The sequence below is a fragment of the Anabrus simplex genome, chromosome 7 (genome assembly GCF_040414725.1).
Source record: "Anabrus simplex isolate iqAnaSimp1 chromosome 7, ASM4041472v1, whole genome shotgun sequence".
In the NCBI taxonomy this organism is placed as follows: domain Eukaryota; kingdom Metazoa; phylum Arthropoda; class Insecta; order Orthoptera; family Tettigoniidae; genus Anabrus; species Anabrus simplex.
The window spans coordinates 50,041,604-50,058,699 of record NC_090271.1 but is presented as its reverse complement, the minus strand read 5'-3'; the positions used below and the strand labels follow the sequence as shown (position 1 = coordinate 50,058,699).

The following is a 17,096-nucleotide window of genomic DNA, read 5'->3' as shown; positions in this document are numbered from 1 at the left end:
TTTACCAACTGATAAGCCCAACTTAGCACACTGGGGCAAAATGCTGGCAATCAGGAATGAGTTAGCTGGAAAATTTATAATGTCCAATAATGGACCAACTTTATTGGTATTATAAATTTACTCATTCAGGACAAATATTTCAGGTTTCCTATGGGAATCAACATCTATATCATCTCCTCATGATAACTGACCATTTCTCAAAATGCCAGAGGCTGTTCCATTGGTAGATATCACAGCGGAAAACATCTCCTATGCAATATTATTCACAAGGAAATCTTGTTTCAACGTACCAGAGATCTTCACCACCGAACACAGAAGGCAATACTCTAGGTATTACCCACATCAAGACTACAGCATATCATCCAGCAGCAAACGACAAAATCAATAGATCATACCGTCTACTGGTCGGCTTCGAAAGCACAGCTCTCAAAACAACTGGGTCCTCAAGCTACCAAGAAAGATAACTGATAACTTCTTAATGGGTCTCTGCTCTCACATCATGCCCGAGTTCAATAGTGCACCATTAAACTAGCAACTAATCACCAATGTTCTATCTTTTGTTTTTAAACTAAAAGAACATATGAGGACACTTCAACCACTTCCAACTGAATATCAAACTTTTTTTGTTCATTCAGTTCTCATGACCAGTAAATAAGTCTTCATAAGACAACACCAGAAGAACACCTCTACAGCCTAACTACGATGGACGTAACCTAGTTCTGACTCATACCAACAAATATTTTCAAGTGGAAACAGGAAAAAAAAAAAATTAGCAATGATTACTTAAAACCTGCTTTTCTATTGCAGGACACTCCTTCAGCTCCTCCAAAAAACAGAACCAATGGTTCCACCATTCATCTACCTTTGCTACCACCAGCAGTTGCTGATCAACACACACCAATAAGAAGCACAGCCTCTAAACTACCAGTTCCAACCACAAGGTCAGGTCAACAAGTTAACTTTCACAGGAAGTTCATGGATGTTATCAATGGGGTGGGAGAAAAGAAATGAGGAAAGTATTCAATTAATTTTATGAGGATATTTATATATCAAATACTAAAGATGTTACAGATGTGAATCTCCTTTAACAATAAACACGTATTCTATTGTTTTTAGAAAATCCAATTAAGGCGAGGGGGATAAATGAATTGAAAAATGAGTTGAATTCTTGGTTTGAGGAAACTTATATTTCGAAAACAAAGGATGTTACAGACAAGAAAATTGGTATTTGGAATCTCCTTTAAAAATAGACACACACGTATTTTGCAGCAGGGGAGGTAGGGGGGGTTGGAATCAACTTAAGGGGGTGTAAAAGGAGTTGAATTCTTTTTATGAGGATACAAATAAGAAGTGGACTTAAAACAATAGATCCCTAAGGGGGTTTTGACTGGGTGGGAGGGTGAGGAATGATGACAAAAATATGCATTTATATGAAACCGTTTGAATTATGAAGTTAAAATTTCAAATGATATCCTAGGTGTTAAATAACAGAAGGTTTGAAACAAATTTAACCGCTCAGAGAGTTCAATGGGGGTCAAGATCCGAAAACAAATATATTCATTCCTTCCTCCGAAACGGTTTAACGTATGATGACAAAATTCCAAATAGCGGTATATATTTTAATCCTAGGTGTGAAATAGGAAACAATTTTTAATGTTCCACCCCTAAGGTGTTAAATGAGGTTAGCTCCGTAAACAAAATTATTCATCCCTCCAAAACCGTTTGACGTACAAAGTTGTAATTTTATGAGAAGGGTCTTCTTTTATGTCCTAGGTGTAAAATACTGCATACTTAAAAATATTTCTCTCCTGAGGGGTTTAGATGGTGGTTGACACTCAAAAACTGTTTCAGGCACAAACTTAACTTTTTTAAATGAAGGGTGGTCTTCTATAACCTAGATGTTAATAAATATTTAAAAACATTCACCACTTAAAAAAGTATTCATTCCTCCGTAACTGTTCGACATTCAAAATAAAAATTTCACAGGCTGGTCGCTTATACATCCTAGAAGTTAAATAAGATAGGGTTTAAAACATTCAAATTCTTCCGTATGGTGTTCAAATGAATGTTTGATCAGAAAATAAATAAACATTCCCCTAAAACCATTTGAATAACAACCTCTGAATAATAATTTTCAGTTTAAAACCGTAGTGAAGCACGGATATCTTGCTAGTATATAATGAAGATACTGTCTATTCCAGGGATGGCGAACCTTTTCCAACATGTGTGCCATTTTAAGTCTGGTTTGTTATTCTCAACTGTCTACTGTGCCACTTTTTATTTTCCTTTATAATGGCTACAACCCCACCCCCGACTTCCATCCCCAACTCCAAATTATGTTTCATAATATGTTATTACGTATGTATTGTAAAATAATACACTTGATTGCATCTTTTATTATTATTATTATTATTATTATTATTATTATTAAAGCGTCTTTATTGTGGCGAAGTTAGAGCTCCCGGCCCTTTCTTACACTTAACCACTTCATGTATATGCAATATAATTTTTACATAAAATTTAAACATATGAAATCTTTACAACCTAAAATATAACTAAAGCAACTAAAGTATCACTAACTAAACTAACTAAAGTGAGTAAAGTATAACTAAAGTATAAACAGGAACACATTACAATAAACAACCATATTCACTCTCATTCATGCATCCCATTCACACTTAAGAAAGACTGGAAGATGACGCTGGCAAAGGATTTTAAATTTTGTCTTAGATTTAGCTTCCCTGATGTCATTGGGGAGTTCATTCCACCAGCTCGTGGAGGTGATCGTGAACAATCTGTTGTAGGTTGCAGTTCGATGCATAGGAATTTCTAGCGTACAGCCTGACTGGGTATTGAACAGGTGTAGGGAACTAAGGTAGCGAAATCTGGTGGATAGGTAAAAAGGAGTGTTTTCAGAAAGCACTTGATACAACAAAGTAGTTGCATGGAGTCTACATCTGTCATTCAGTCGTAACCACGATAATTGTCTATAGTATGGGGATACGTGGGCATATGGTCATATGTCAAATGCATACCTGATGCATGCATTTTGGGCACGTTGCAGTCTCATGCCTTGCTTGTTATTGATATCAATAAAAACTGTATCGCAGTATCCGAGAATTGGAAACAAAAGTGATTGAATGAGTTTTTTTTTTTTTTCAGGGACCAAGGAAATATATTTTTAAACCGCTTCAGGGGATGCAGGCTTTGATATATCTTTTGGCACACTTTCGTCACATGTTGCAACCAGTTCAATGTTTCGCTTATAGCCACACCAAGATTCATAACTGTTTCACAATATGGAATATTGGTATTGTTTAGTGTTACAGGAGGAATTTTGTATTGTTTTAAGACGTGTAAGTTTTTCGAAGTACCAATGATTATTGCTTGCGTTTTAAGAGGATTAATTTTGAGATTGTTACTCGATGAAAAATTACTTATGAGACTTAAATCTGCGTTAACTTGTTGTACAGCACTATGAATTTTATCAGTTCTTGAGTGGTAGTAGATCTGCAGATCATCAGCATAAAGATGATACTTGCAATGTGTAATCGATTTGGCAACATCGTGTAAGTAAATTGCAAACAGCAATGGTCCAAGTACAGACCCTTGGGGGACACCGAGGGGTTTGTTAAGCCACTCAGATCTCCTATTATTTACTTTGACACACCGACGGCGATTTTTGAGGAATGAACTGAACAATTTTATTGCCGTCTTGCTGAAATTTAATGAACCCAATTTTGCTTCCGTGGTCACATTTTGCCAATACCGCAAAAATTCCTTTTTTGAATTGTAAGTTTTAAGAAAATATAGTAAGCGCCCATTGTAACACACTTCGTCATTAAGTATTATTAGATATAAAAATCAAAAATACTATTATTACTAAAGGACTTTAAGTAAAATCACGTTCTCAACTTTATTGTGGAACTTGTTGCTGAATCTTAGTAGCCATGTCATTTATGTTAGGTTCATAACTTGTCTTCAATAACACACAAGAACCACTTAGGTCTGAACCAAGACTGTTTCTAACTGTTGACTTCACAACGTTCATAGTAGAAAATAGCTGTTCGCAGGCGTATGGGTAAGTAGCGCTGTGGCAAGTTTTTTCGTGGCTGAAAACTTTTGTGGGAGGCTGTTCCACTGGTTAAGTATTCACCATCAACAGCTTACTCGATTTTCACAAGTGCTCCACCAGGTTGTATGAATTTGTTCACCCATGTACTGCTTTCTTGAAATTCAGTCAACACCAATTCTGAACTGGCAATATCCAGCCACAAAATAAAGAAAAGAAGAGACCGTAACATAATTCATTTTTGCAATATGAGATTTTGAAATAAATTGCAAAAATTTCTCCAAATCTAGACATTGGGATAATCTCTTGACAACTATTTGTCTTAAAGAATTCAAAACAATAAACAGCTACACACTAAGAAAAATTAAGCACTGCTGGCAAACACACACAAGCCAAACTTCACTACTTGACTGATGTGGGTGAAAAATGGCTCGCCGGCTGCATCTGACATTTATCTCACTTGACTTCCGGACCTATCAGTGTTGTAATGTTGCCTTAATGCACTTCCGAATGGAACTAGAACTTACATTTTCAGTATTTATTTCTTAAACCTGAAACACTATGACTATAGATGCACAAGATATGAATAGTCTATAGTACAAAACGTTAATATGTGCATGTGGTGTACCATCGAAATCGTGTTTGCGTGTCACCTAGTGACACGCATGGCATAGGTTCGCCATCCCTGGTCTATTCCATCATAAGCTCACTGGACAAAAAATTAGTCACCCTAGTGTGCACGCACAGATGGATCGTTAAGTCTCTACAGATGGCATAGCAAACTAGTCTCATGCTCGATCGCATGCGCACTGCCTCTACACGAGCATAAAGCAGTAGCGATCAGTGAGACATTGATGTTTCAAGCGGGCAGTATACATCAACATGTGTACATGTAAGGATGTGACAGAGTGGCAAAAAGGGGCAATTGTGTTTGGTCATGCCCATGGCCATACAGTGCGTGAAGCTGCTGGATTTGTTGGATGTTTTGTAATGGACTGTTCAACATGTCTACAAGCAGTGGTGTACTACACATGGCCACGAAACACGGCGTCAGAATGGCGAACATGCGTAATTTTTTATTTTAAAAATGAAATAGTATGTACCATATTACATTGTGGTATGTTGCAGTGTTTTCTACCATTAAAAAGTAGTCTCTTTCTGCAAGGCGAGTAAAACGTCCCCTGACGTAAGCGGCGGGTTGTGATGTAACGATCCAGTACCGCATACAGCTCTACCAGCCATTGTGCATCAGCTGTTACTAAAAGCAGACTGTTTACTATTCGTGATGGCAAATAACTTCAAAATGACAGAAGGATTCAAAAAAGTCAATCTACCATGTGTGGATGCCATCATGGTGGCATCATTCTTGAGAAATAATAACACTTTTGTGGCTGCAGAAATTTGTGGTTCAAAAGCAAATTGGTAAGTGGCATATTTTATATACAAGGTCTTTATTTATGCTTGGCAAGAACTTTCTCGCTCAAGCTTGGCCGCCGATGACAGGCCGCCACCAGTAGCTGGCACGTGCAGATTCCGGTACAGTGCTGAGAGCTGAGCTCCGAAATACTAGGGTGTTCATTGAAGCTACTGTGTGCTGTATGTCGTATTGTATATTTTTAATTGTGATTGTGTATAGTGCTGTAATGTATGTGAAATATTTGTTACCTGAATGTGTATATCTGCACAAAACTTACAGTAAGTGCAAAAAATCATGCGCTAGGACAAGACAAAAGTTTCAAGCGAAATTTCCAGGGAGACCCATTCCTATCAATCGGACAATAAAACAACTGGCAAAGAGATTCAAACATACAGGTTCAGTAAACAATAAAAATAGATGTAAAGGTCGTTACCTCCTTACTGAAGCGTGTTTGGTACAAGGATCATAAGTAAAAATCTGTGGCCCCCTCGTAGCCCAGATTTAACGACATGTGATTTTTATTTGTGGGGAATGTTAAAAAATGTAGTTTATGGGAACAACACTCACACATTAAACTTAAAGACAATATAAGAGCTGCAATTGCATCCATCAGTGCTGAAGAACTTGGTAGAGTAACCGAAAACTTCATTAGGACATGCCGATTATGTTTGGCAGTGCATGAGGAACATTTTCAGCATAAACTGTAAAAATGGTGAGTAAAATGCATAATAAATGATTTTGAGCACCGTATTCTGCCGTACATACGCACGCGCGGTAGCCTGCAACTGAACCGTCACTGGATCACCTCTGCCATTTACTCTAGACTGATTCCCATATTAGAGAATAACATTACATATTCGGGCTTTCACCATTACTGAAGTAACAAATCTGACTTCAGCACGAACATAAAAATGTAGTTAGCATTATAGTACTATAGTTCCATAACCTATCATTCCTGAAAAATATAGATTTTCCCACTTCCGAGGCGCATGAAAGAGAAACATTAAATATCTTTATTTCATTTTTCTACACCTATATTGAACAATAAACTATATTCATGTTACAATACTAGCAGAGAAAGGGTGACAGTGCTATAGGTTATGTTCAAGTGAAGCAACAAAGTGGGAAATGCATAGTAAAATGCAAAATATGTCCTGAGCACAAGGTCAGCTCCAAAATTTATACATTCACAGTAACTGTGAACAAGGAAGAGTGCTGCCCACTCGTGTGTGCTTCTACAATTGTAGGGGGCTAACCTTGGTTACCCTCTTCAATTGAAGATCCTCTTCGCGGTGAGGGGGACTAGTAGCTCCTTTCTTGCGATGCCGAATGGAGCCCTATTGGGTAACCGTTCGGCATACAAGGAGGAGGAAGCTAAAGCACCGCCCAACCCTAAGGTGTAACGCGACCCGTGCCGATGGGGTGCATGGCTCATGGGAGATGTGTCTTGAACGGAGCCTTCGAGATACTTGGCGCCCTCTCGAAGTAAGTAGCCTTACCCAGGTATGCGGGGCTCTGCCTGGGCGGACATATATTTCCCTAGCTACTCGTGGGACCTACATGAGTTCCGTAGCCACCCATAAACCGGAGAGCTCTTCTGGGGCCTCCGAGAGAAATACCAGCACAACAACAACCGAAGGGGACTCTTCGGAGATACCCTCGGACAGTTCGACTTCAACAGTTAGAGGGCTCACTCAAGAGGTGGGCAATCTGCAGGTTCAAAAGAAGAAGAAGAAGAAGAAGAAGAAGAAGAAGAAGAAGAAGAAACAGCGCTCTGGCGCTGAAAAGAGGAGATACAAGAAGGCCTTAAAGGCCCAGGAGCAGGCCAAAGAAGGCCTAACTCCTGGGGCTGAGGGGACTTCTACTACCACAACAGCGACAACAGTGGAGGGATCCAATGGGCACAAGAGGCGGGACCCTGAAAAGGGCTCTGCTTCTAGGGCACAGAAGACCCCATCCACCAAGATGCCAACGGGGAAACGACTTCTGTCGGGGGCAACCCCAGAAGAAGATCGGCAGACCCGCAAGAGACCCAAAGTGGAGTACGCCAGGATAGCTAAAGCTGGGATCAGGATGGCCATAGTACCTGTGGGATATCCTGACCAGCAGCTATCCGAGAAACAGGTGGAAGCTGTGGAAGAGGCTATCACCAATCTGATAGACGAGCTTCCGGAGCAGGGGCCCATTAAGCCTCAGTTCCTGGACTGCTATCTGTCAAGGGGTGCGGCCATCATCATAGCGGAGAACAATGAAACTGTAGCATGGTTTTCTAGCCTTGTTACAGGTATACAACCGTGGGAAGGAGCCAGGCTCACAATTGTGGGCATGGACAAACTCCTTTCCTACAAGAGAATCATGGTCTGGATACCAGGACAACCAAAGGACAATAACGTCCTTTTGGGAAGAATGGCACGCCAGAACCATGGCTTAAATCCCGCCAGCTGGAGGGTCTACGACCGCAAGGAGGAGAAGAGAGGCGTCCGCCTTGTGGTCAGCATGGACTCCAGGGATGTGGAGAAAGTGGTAGGGAAGAAGATCTTCTGCGGGGTGCATGTGGCTACCTTCACATTAGTGGAGGGCAAGCGTGACAAGCAGAGGACCAACCCCACCACAGATAAAACCGAGACCAGCAGGGGCGAAGAGCTGGAGCCCGGACAAGAACCGGGGCCAGCCAAGCCCCAGGATCCATCGCGGGAGACGGAGCTGCAAGTTCCGGAGACCGCATAAGGTAAAGTATTCTATGAAAGTAAAGAATGATTACTTTCATACAAGCAAATATACAACATTGTATAGCGGCCTCTAGGGTACTTAATAGAAGTATCCAGAAAGGCGGGTTTTCGGTCGCCCTGATACAAGAACCCTGGCTTAGACAGGGACATATCATGGGACTAAAATGTGCAGGTTTCACTCTATTCAGTGTAATAGCAGAGGAGAAGCCTAGAGCATGTATACTAGTTAAGGATCATAACGCTTGGGCTATACCGGGTTTCATTACTAGAGACCTAGTAGCAGTCCTAATGAGATATGAAGAGGGCGGACAGCCAAGAGACTTGGTTGTCTGTTCTGCATATTTCCCAGGAGACTCTGAATCTCCACCCCCGCCGGAGGAGTTCAAGAGACTGGTGATATACTGTAGGAAACAAGGATTAAACCTCGTAGTAGGATGTGATGCCAATGCTCATCATAGCATTTGGGGAAGTAAAAATACAAACCGAAGGGGAGAGCACTTCATAGAATTTCTATGTACAACTGATCTTGAGATCATGAATATTGGTGATACCCCTACCTTCATTAATAATAGGAGCGAAGGGATCATAGATCTTACCCTGGGTTCCATGGGAATCATGCAGGAATTTAAAGACTGGAAGGTCTCTTTGGAGCCTTCCTTGTCAGATCATAGACACATTGTGTTTTATATAGAGGGCTCCATCGAGATCCCGTCTTACAGAAACCCTAGACGAACCGATTGGATATCTTTTAGGGAGGACGTGAGGAGGGGACTGGAGGGAGGACCCTCAAATATAATTAAAAACAAAGAGGAGCTGGAGCTCAGTGTGAGTTTTCTCACACGGACACTGGTTACCTCTTATGAATTAAATTGCCCTATTGTTAAGGCAAAAAGAGTAACAGGAAGCTTTAAGTGGAATAGTTATCTTGAACACCTGAGGAGAAATACACGAAGGCTCTGGAATAAATACAGGGAACTTCAGGATCAAGAAAGCCTAGATTCTTACAAAGAATCACAAAGAAGGTACAAGTCAGAAGTCAAAAAGGCTTCTAGGAAATCTTGGAGACAATTTTGTGACTCCATTGAAAGTCAACATGAAGCGGCAAGGCTTCATAAAATTTTAACCTTGGATAGAAGGGCAAGGCTGGGCTCATTGGAGACTCCTTCTGGTGGATACACATCCACAGAGGGGGGGACCCTGAGCTTATTGCTTGATGCCCACTTTCCAGGTTCGGTAATCACGAATAGTGAGGTAGAATCGAGCGGATCCTTCAGACCCGATAAAAGTGGCTGGAGGGAAGCCGCAGAGATTGTTACCCCAAGAAGGGTTAAGTGGGCATTAGAATCCTTTGCCCCTTACAAAAGCCCAGGTGTGGATGGGATCTTCCCGGCGCTTCTTCAGGAGGCGGGGGGGGTCCTTATACCATACCTGGTCAGAATCTTTAGAGCCTGTCTCACTATGGGGTACGTGTACTCCTTGTGGCGTCAGGCGAAGGTGGTATTTATACCTAAACCCGGAAGGTCTTCATATACTAGACCTAAGGATTATAGACCCATTAGTCTAACGTCTTTTCTACTTAAGACCTTGGAAAGACTGGTGGATAGACATATCAGGGAGAAAGTATTAAGAGACTTTCCCCTGCATTCTCATCAACATGCATATCAACCAGGGAAGTCGGTTGAGACGGCACTACACCAGCTGGTTTCTAAGCTGGAGAGTGCTTTGGATCAGCAACAACTTGCTATGGTTGTATTCCTAGATATAGAAGGGGCCTTTAAGTATACATCTTTGGGCTCCATAGAACGTAGTCTAGAGAGAAGAGGAGTGAGCAGTATGCTCATAAAATGGATTATGGCCTCACTGCAGGGCCGTCAAGTTCTGTTTACTCTCAACGCTGTAATGCTGAGAGCTAATATAGACAGGGGGTGTCCACAGGGAGGAGTATTATCACCAACATTATGGTGTCTGGTAGTGGACGAACTACTTACCAGGTTAAATGTTGGAGGAATATACGCCCAAGGCTATGCAGACGACATAAGCCTCATGGCGGTAGGAAATTTCCCCAGTATGGTTTCCGAACTCGTACAGAGCTCTCTACGTAGGGTGGAAAGATGGTGTCACGAGACAGACTTGTCGGTTAATCCCGATAAAACGGAGCTCGTGGTATTTACCAGGAGGAGGAGGCTAGACGGACTGTCAGAGCCTTTCCTATTCGGAAAAAAATTAGTTAAGACAACTTCGGTTAAGTACCTAGGGGGGGTATGATGCGCAAAGGTATCACCGAGATATCACTATAAAATTTGTCACAAATGGAACATAACAATTGCTTTTACACATATCAAGTGAAAAATTCCTGGCACATTAAGAAATACCGTCGTTATTTGAGAAATATGAAAACATACTTAAGGCTTGTAGACAGGACTGGTTTATGTCGTATTCCGCTGCTGATGCCGTCTTTTGTTCTTTTCTTGAGGTCCAGGGCTAGCACCGAGGAATGCGAGTGCTATGTCTGTGGATTCTCATTATCTTTGTCCATTATGAGTAGAGCGGCTAGTTCAAAAAGCAAAATGGAGGTGAACAGTATTCATTTTTCGATGAGGCAAATGAACAGGTTATTGTTAAATTACAAGACCTTAAGCTATTGCCGAAGTAGCATGATCCCTGGACCAATAAATAACTTAATGAATCAGTTAGGGCACAAGTCCACAACTCGTCGTGATCAAAGAACTTCAGCGAACAAAGACATTACACACGAAATTGTTCAACGTGTGAGACAAAAGACATACGTGTGTCACTGTGAGCGTAACACCAAATGTACTTGTAAAGTGGTAAACTACGCATACATAATATACTCCAAAAATGAAATATTTCTTAATGTGCCAGGAATTTTTCACTTGATATGTGTAAAAGCAATTGCTATGTTCCATTTGTGACAAATTTTATAGTGATATCTCGGTGATACCTTTGCGCATCGTACCCCCTAGGGGTAATCCTCGAGGCAAGACTGAGTTGGAAGAAACATATAGATCATAAGGTGGATAAGGCTCGCAAGATTATGTGGGCCTGTCGCAGGGCCGTCGGGAAGACTTGGGGCCTAAGACCTAGGGTGGTCCAGTGGCTCTATATCTCCATTGTACGGCCCACGATCACCTATGCATCTATAGTCTGGTGGCCAGGCTCAGAGAGTAAAACTGTGAGCACCAAGTTAAACAGTGTCCAAAGACTTGCGTGTCTAGGAATAACAGGGGCACTGGATACTACACCATTATGTGCAATGGAGGCCATCCTAGGTTTTCCCCCCTTACATTTATATGTTAAGGTAATAGCGGGAATGAGTGCTTATCGCCTTTGGTCACTCGGAGGATGGTCCTTCAAAAATCCGAATAGAGGTCATGCCTCTGTTCTTACAAGGCTTCACCAGACTTGCCCTACGACAATGATGATCGGGGATCTGATGAAGCCTAGCTTTAATTTGTATTATAAATTCACAGTGGTGATACCCACAAGGGAGGAGTGGGCCGCAGACGCTGGGGCCCGTCTTAAGTCTGGGGGCTGTACATGGTACACAGATGGCTCGCGGACGGAGGCGGGCACAGGCGCCGGGGTCTGGGGGCCTAAGACAAGGCTCTCCCTTCCTATGGGTAAATATGCTACTGTTTTCCAGGCTGAAGTATACGCAATACTAGCCTGTGCTTTAAATATATGGAATATGCCTGGACACAGAAGACACATCACTATATGTAGTGATAGCCAGGCAGCGTTAAAAGCACTATGTGCAGTTAAAACAACATCAAAACTGGTATGGGAATGCCAAAGGATGTTAGATCAGCTGTGTGAGCTTAGCTCAGTTACCTTATTATGGGTTCCTGGGCACACAGGAATCAGTGGAAATGAAGAAGCTGACAAACTAGCGAAACAGGGCTCAATGGGTTCCTTCACAGGACCAGAGCCCTTCCTGGGAGTGTCACTCCGAAGTGTGAGACTGGCAATATCCCAATGGATAAACCAGTCACACATAGATATTTGGAAGAGGTTAACCATAGCAAGACAGGCACGTGAACTTATCAAAGGACCTAGTCAAAGCTATAAAAAGGTCCTAATGAATTTGAATAGGACCAGAATGAGAATGGTAGTTGGACTGTTAACAGGCCACAATACCTTACAGAGACACCTACACATCATGAAAATCACCCAGGATCCGATGTGTAGAAGATGCGGTAAGGAGGAGGAGACCTCCGCGCATGTGTTATGTCAGTGCGAGGCTTTTGCAAGCACTAGACATCGATACTTGGGCTCACACTTTGTGAGCCTGGAGGACATCAGGAATGCCAAAATCCAGACACTGGTATCCTTTATAGGAGCACTAGGGCTGGACTAGGCAAACCCGTTCAAGGGGCACAAAGGGTCTTCATAGACCTACGTGTGGAGCTCTGCGAAGACAGGGCTCACCCATTTCTTATCTATCTATCTATCTATCTATCTATCTATCTATCTAAGAGTGCTGCACAGTGTAGAACGTCATGACTGTACTGCATCTTCTGATGAGTAAATAAACTTAGCAAACACTGCACTAGCCCTAAAACTTTTAGTCTTTTGCTAATGAGTAGACCCTTTGGAGGAAAAATGTTAAATATGATAAAGATAAATATGACCTCATCTAGTTTTTCACAAGTCGGACAGAGTGCTTCAGATGATTGAGGCGCTAGCTTTCTGACCCCAACCTGGTAGGTTCGGTCCTGGCTCAGTCCAGTGATATTTGAAAGTGTTCAAATACGTCAGTCTTGTGCCAATAGATTTACTGGCACGTAAAAGACCTCCTGGTGGACTAAATTCTGGCACCTCAGGGTCTCCAAAAACCATAGAAGTAGTTAGTGGGATGTAAAGCCAATAACATTAATTAAATTTAGTTTTTCACAAGCTGAGCATATCAAGCAAGAACAAGAACAGTGTCTTGGTGACATTGTAATCGCTCAATATAGAAATGTCTAATTGGGTGCTGTGATTTTTACCCTTCGGTTTATTGATTTGGCATGTATGACCTAAAACTTAGGTCAAGTTCGGACAATATTTTAAACACCCACATCACTATTATTTGTAGTACATTGGGCCCGTTTACTGAGGTGACCTCTAACATGCCCTTCACACATCTGCCAATTTTTCAAGATAACAGCAAAGTTATGAGACTGGTTTTATGAGCATTCCCCCACCTGATTACATCTTGACTGGCCTGCAAAATCACCTGACATTAACTCCATTGAAAATGTGTGGGACATGTTGCAACAGCGGGTAAAACACAGACATCAGTATCCCTGCAATTTGGTGGAATTATGCAATCAAATCCAAAGCAAGTGGCTTAAATTGGATGTGACATACCTGCACAACCTTGTGGACTTGCTTCCAAACTTGTCCGGTGAGCTTATACTCAACAGTTAAGACACTGTAACATTTGTATTACAAGATATCACTTTGCAAACAAAAAAAAAAAAGGGGCAACAGAAGTAATAATCAGCGAAGGCATTTTTTTTTTTCCTACAATGTGCTTTACCGTACGTCGCACCGACACAGGTAGGTCTGTAATTCCCTCTATGGGAACTTAGAATTTTCCATTCGAAATTGCTAGGCGGGCATTAATTCCATTGTGGAGATTTATCTCCCGTATGCAGTTATCAGACTGTGCCTCTTATATGGGCTTCTGATAACTTCACGTGCATACACCCCAGCGTCAGTGGGTAGGGTCTGACACACCCCACTCTGATTAGTCTAGTGTCAGACCTAAGACGAAACGCTGCTTAATAGAGCAAACGCCTGAAAAGCCTTACACAGGTAGGTCTTACGGCGACGATGGGATAGGAAAGGGCTAGGAGTGGGAAGCGACCATGGCCTTAATTTACAGCCCCAGCATTTGCCTGGTGTGAAAAAGGGAAACCACGGTAAGCCACCTTCAGAGCTGCCGACAGTGGGGTTTGAATCCAGTATCTCCCGAATGCAAGGTGAGAGCTAAGAGAACCAAACCGCATAGCCACTTGCTCGGTCAACTCATTACTATATCAAAAGTAATAGAAATATTAGCAGAAAGTTACAAATGATAGGCTATTTCAAATTCGAGAGGTTACAAATAACAGCCTGTTTCAAATTTGTAAAAACCATAATAGTCAGTACCTCTTCTGTATTACTGTGTGAGAAAACTGATGAAACTATGGAAAATCCACAGCAGTGGCATCTCTGTCTCACACACACTACAACAAATCTCTCAATAAGGATGAAGTGCAAGTCCACAACTACTCAAGTCAGTAGTATACTGTCAAAAACTTGCCACAAATCCCTAATAGGAGATAAATTGACATTCACTACTACCCACTCATACTACAGGACCTAAAAACAAGGACTGCTATAGTTGATATTACAAGTCCACAATACCTCATGTCACTAGTACTGACAATGTCTTACCTGGTTTGAGGAATTTAGGTTTTGAAGTCGAAGCAGTCATAGTCTATAACTCATTGGTATTCTGAAAAATTAAGAAACATATGTTTTATAATTTTAATCCAAAGTGTAAAAAGATAACACTAGAATAACACCTAAAAGGAGCTTCATAATGCAAGCAGGAGATGCAAATGTTAAGGGACAGAAAATTGAATAGCACAAACATGAACTCGTGTAAAACATTTACGCTACTGACAAGAGAACAAACAAGTGTTTTACCATATGATGCAACAAGAATGTCGGCCACAGCCTGTCAGATAAGAAGATCCATTTAACTTATTAATAACAACAACTGTGGGGGTAATGAAAGATATCTGGTAGCTTCTTCTAAGAAGCACTCTGATACAGAACTTTAACAAAATTCAAATATTGAAAATCTTAATACGGTAATGAGAAACTTTTACCGTCATTGTTCTGAGAAACTTTCACTGACACCGTTCTGAACTAACTTCATTAACAGATCATCGAATTCTACCATTCTAGAACTTGAGTTTGGCAGTACTGCAGACAACTATTCAGATCCCAAAGAGTTACACCCTACGTATGACTAGGCAGAAACTTAAAGAGGAGATATTTTCTCCGTTTTTTGCATCTCACTCTACACAACAAAAAAGGTTACAAACACATATAAATATAACCAAACTAACCGACTGCATTGCATTAATTAAAAATCAGATTTATAATTTAGCATAGAGAAAAACAAACACACCTATACCTAGGTATAGCAATTAGTTTGTTTGGGTTTCATGACTACGGCACTGAAAGTTTGTCTTATCTATTAAAAATGTGCCCAGCCTACCTTCAATTAGATTAGATAAGCTCACTGTAGATCTACCTTCAATGTTTTCATAAATGCAGGGAGAATAGCGAAGAATCAAAGTAACAAACATACTTGTTCGTGAATAAATCATGCAAACAAATGTTCGCTAAATTCTGAATATAACCTACGTTTATAACAGTGGCAATAAAGCATAACTCACGATTTACAACTATTTTGCGAGTAGGAAAAGGTGGTTACAGAACCTCAAAAAAGAAATATAGGTTAATCACTCCCATCGAAGGATTATAATACCTACGCTACTAATCGATTCACCAAATATGTATTAAACACATGTCGAAGAATATCAAGAATTACACTTATTAAGAGTGAATGTTATCAGAAACATCTGGTCTACACCCCACTTACATTTATCGCGCCATGTGATCAAAATCGTTTACGACAGTTCGGTATTTTGAAGTTCAGGTTAGTATGTCACTAGAACAGTTGTACGACACGCTCTTCAAATTTGATTACACTTTTCGCTGAGCATTCTCATCAAACTTTCTTCGAAAGCGTAGTGTAATTCATATCAATGAAAATGACGTTTATTTGATACCTATCAGTGGGAGGTGGGAGGTATTCACAAATCGCGTGAGGGAAGTGGAGGTGTTACATCAGTGTTATCAACTTTGCAGCACCAAGCACATTTTTCGTTGCTTTCTTTTCTATGAGTTAAAGCATGATGAGACTACGGATAAAATTCAGGTATTTCGTCGGAGAGCCCTTTTCTTTTTCTGGTAATAGATTCCCATCGACACCATAGCTTCCTCTTCGTATAGCTCCAACCAGTTAATTGACGGCATTAGGTCATAGGTTCGGCCAAATACAGTAGAGACGGCTACCCGCTTTGGATATGTAAGGGATGGACTAGGATAGAGGTGTGTCGGTACTGGCGTACCGGTACGCATCACCTATTCTCCGAATGGAGCAGTGACAACCTGCTCCAGGATCCTCTTCTCTACCGGTCCACTGCTACTGTGCAGTGTTCCGATGAGACTCGCAGTTTGCTGCTACCGGTCCAATGGTACTGTGACAGTCTTGCGCTGCGACTCGCAGTTTGCTGCTACCAGTCCACTGCTTTCTGCTACTGTGACCAGACTGTGACGGTCTTGCGCTGCGACTCGCAGTTTGCTGTACCGGGAAGTGTGGTTACTGCTATTCGCAAACGGTCCAGTGACACAGCCGTCGTCGTCCCGTACCGTTACGGAGGTTGTGACAAGAACAGGACGGAGACATACCGGTATGGTGTTCACTATTTCATGCGAACGAAAGAAATCCATCCAAACTTATTCGTCTACCGATGTCCTCCCACGCCATCTCTCCAATGACAGCTCGGAACATACCACTTAGTCGAGCAGCTCGTCTCCTTTCTCCCAAGTCTTCCCAGCCCAAACTTAGCAACATTTTTGTAACGCTACTCTTTTGTCGGAAATCGTAAAGAACAAATCGAGCTGCTTTTCTTTGGATTTTTACCAGTTCCTGAATCAAGTAATCCTGGTAAGGGTCCCATACACTGGAACCATACTCTAGTTGGGGTCTCACCAGAGACAAATAGGCTCTCTCCTTTACATCCTT

General features: G+C 41.5%; 1 protein-coding gene across 2 annotated transcripts in view; it reads right to left on the bottom strand.

Moving 5' to 3' along the window:
• Positions 1-16,225, bottom strand: part of LOC136877228 (probable ATP-dependent RNA helicase DHX35) — a 253,925-nt gene extending 237,700 nt beyond the window's left edge. Inside the window, exons 1-2 of one of the 2 annotated variants that reach the window (XM_067151082.2) lie at positions 15,888-16,225; positions 14,666-14,726 (exon numbers count right to left, since the gene is read on the bottom strand). In XM_067151082.2, coding sequence (XP_067007183.1) covers positions 14,666-14,705 — 40 coding nt within the window. In that variant the 5' untranslated portion in view covers positions 14,706-14,726; positions 15,888-16,225. Of the gene's footprint in view, positions 1-14,665; positions 14,727-15,410; positions 15,451-15,887 lie in introns of those variants that run through there. The other variant, XM_067151083.2, reaches the window with a different exon arrangement.
• Between the last annotated feature and the right edge of the window lie 871 nt (positions 16,226-17,096).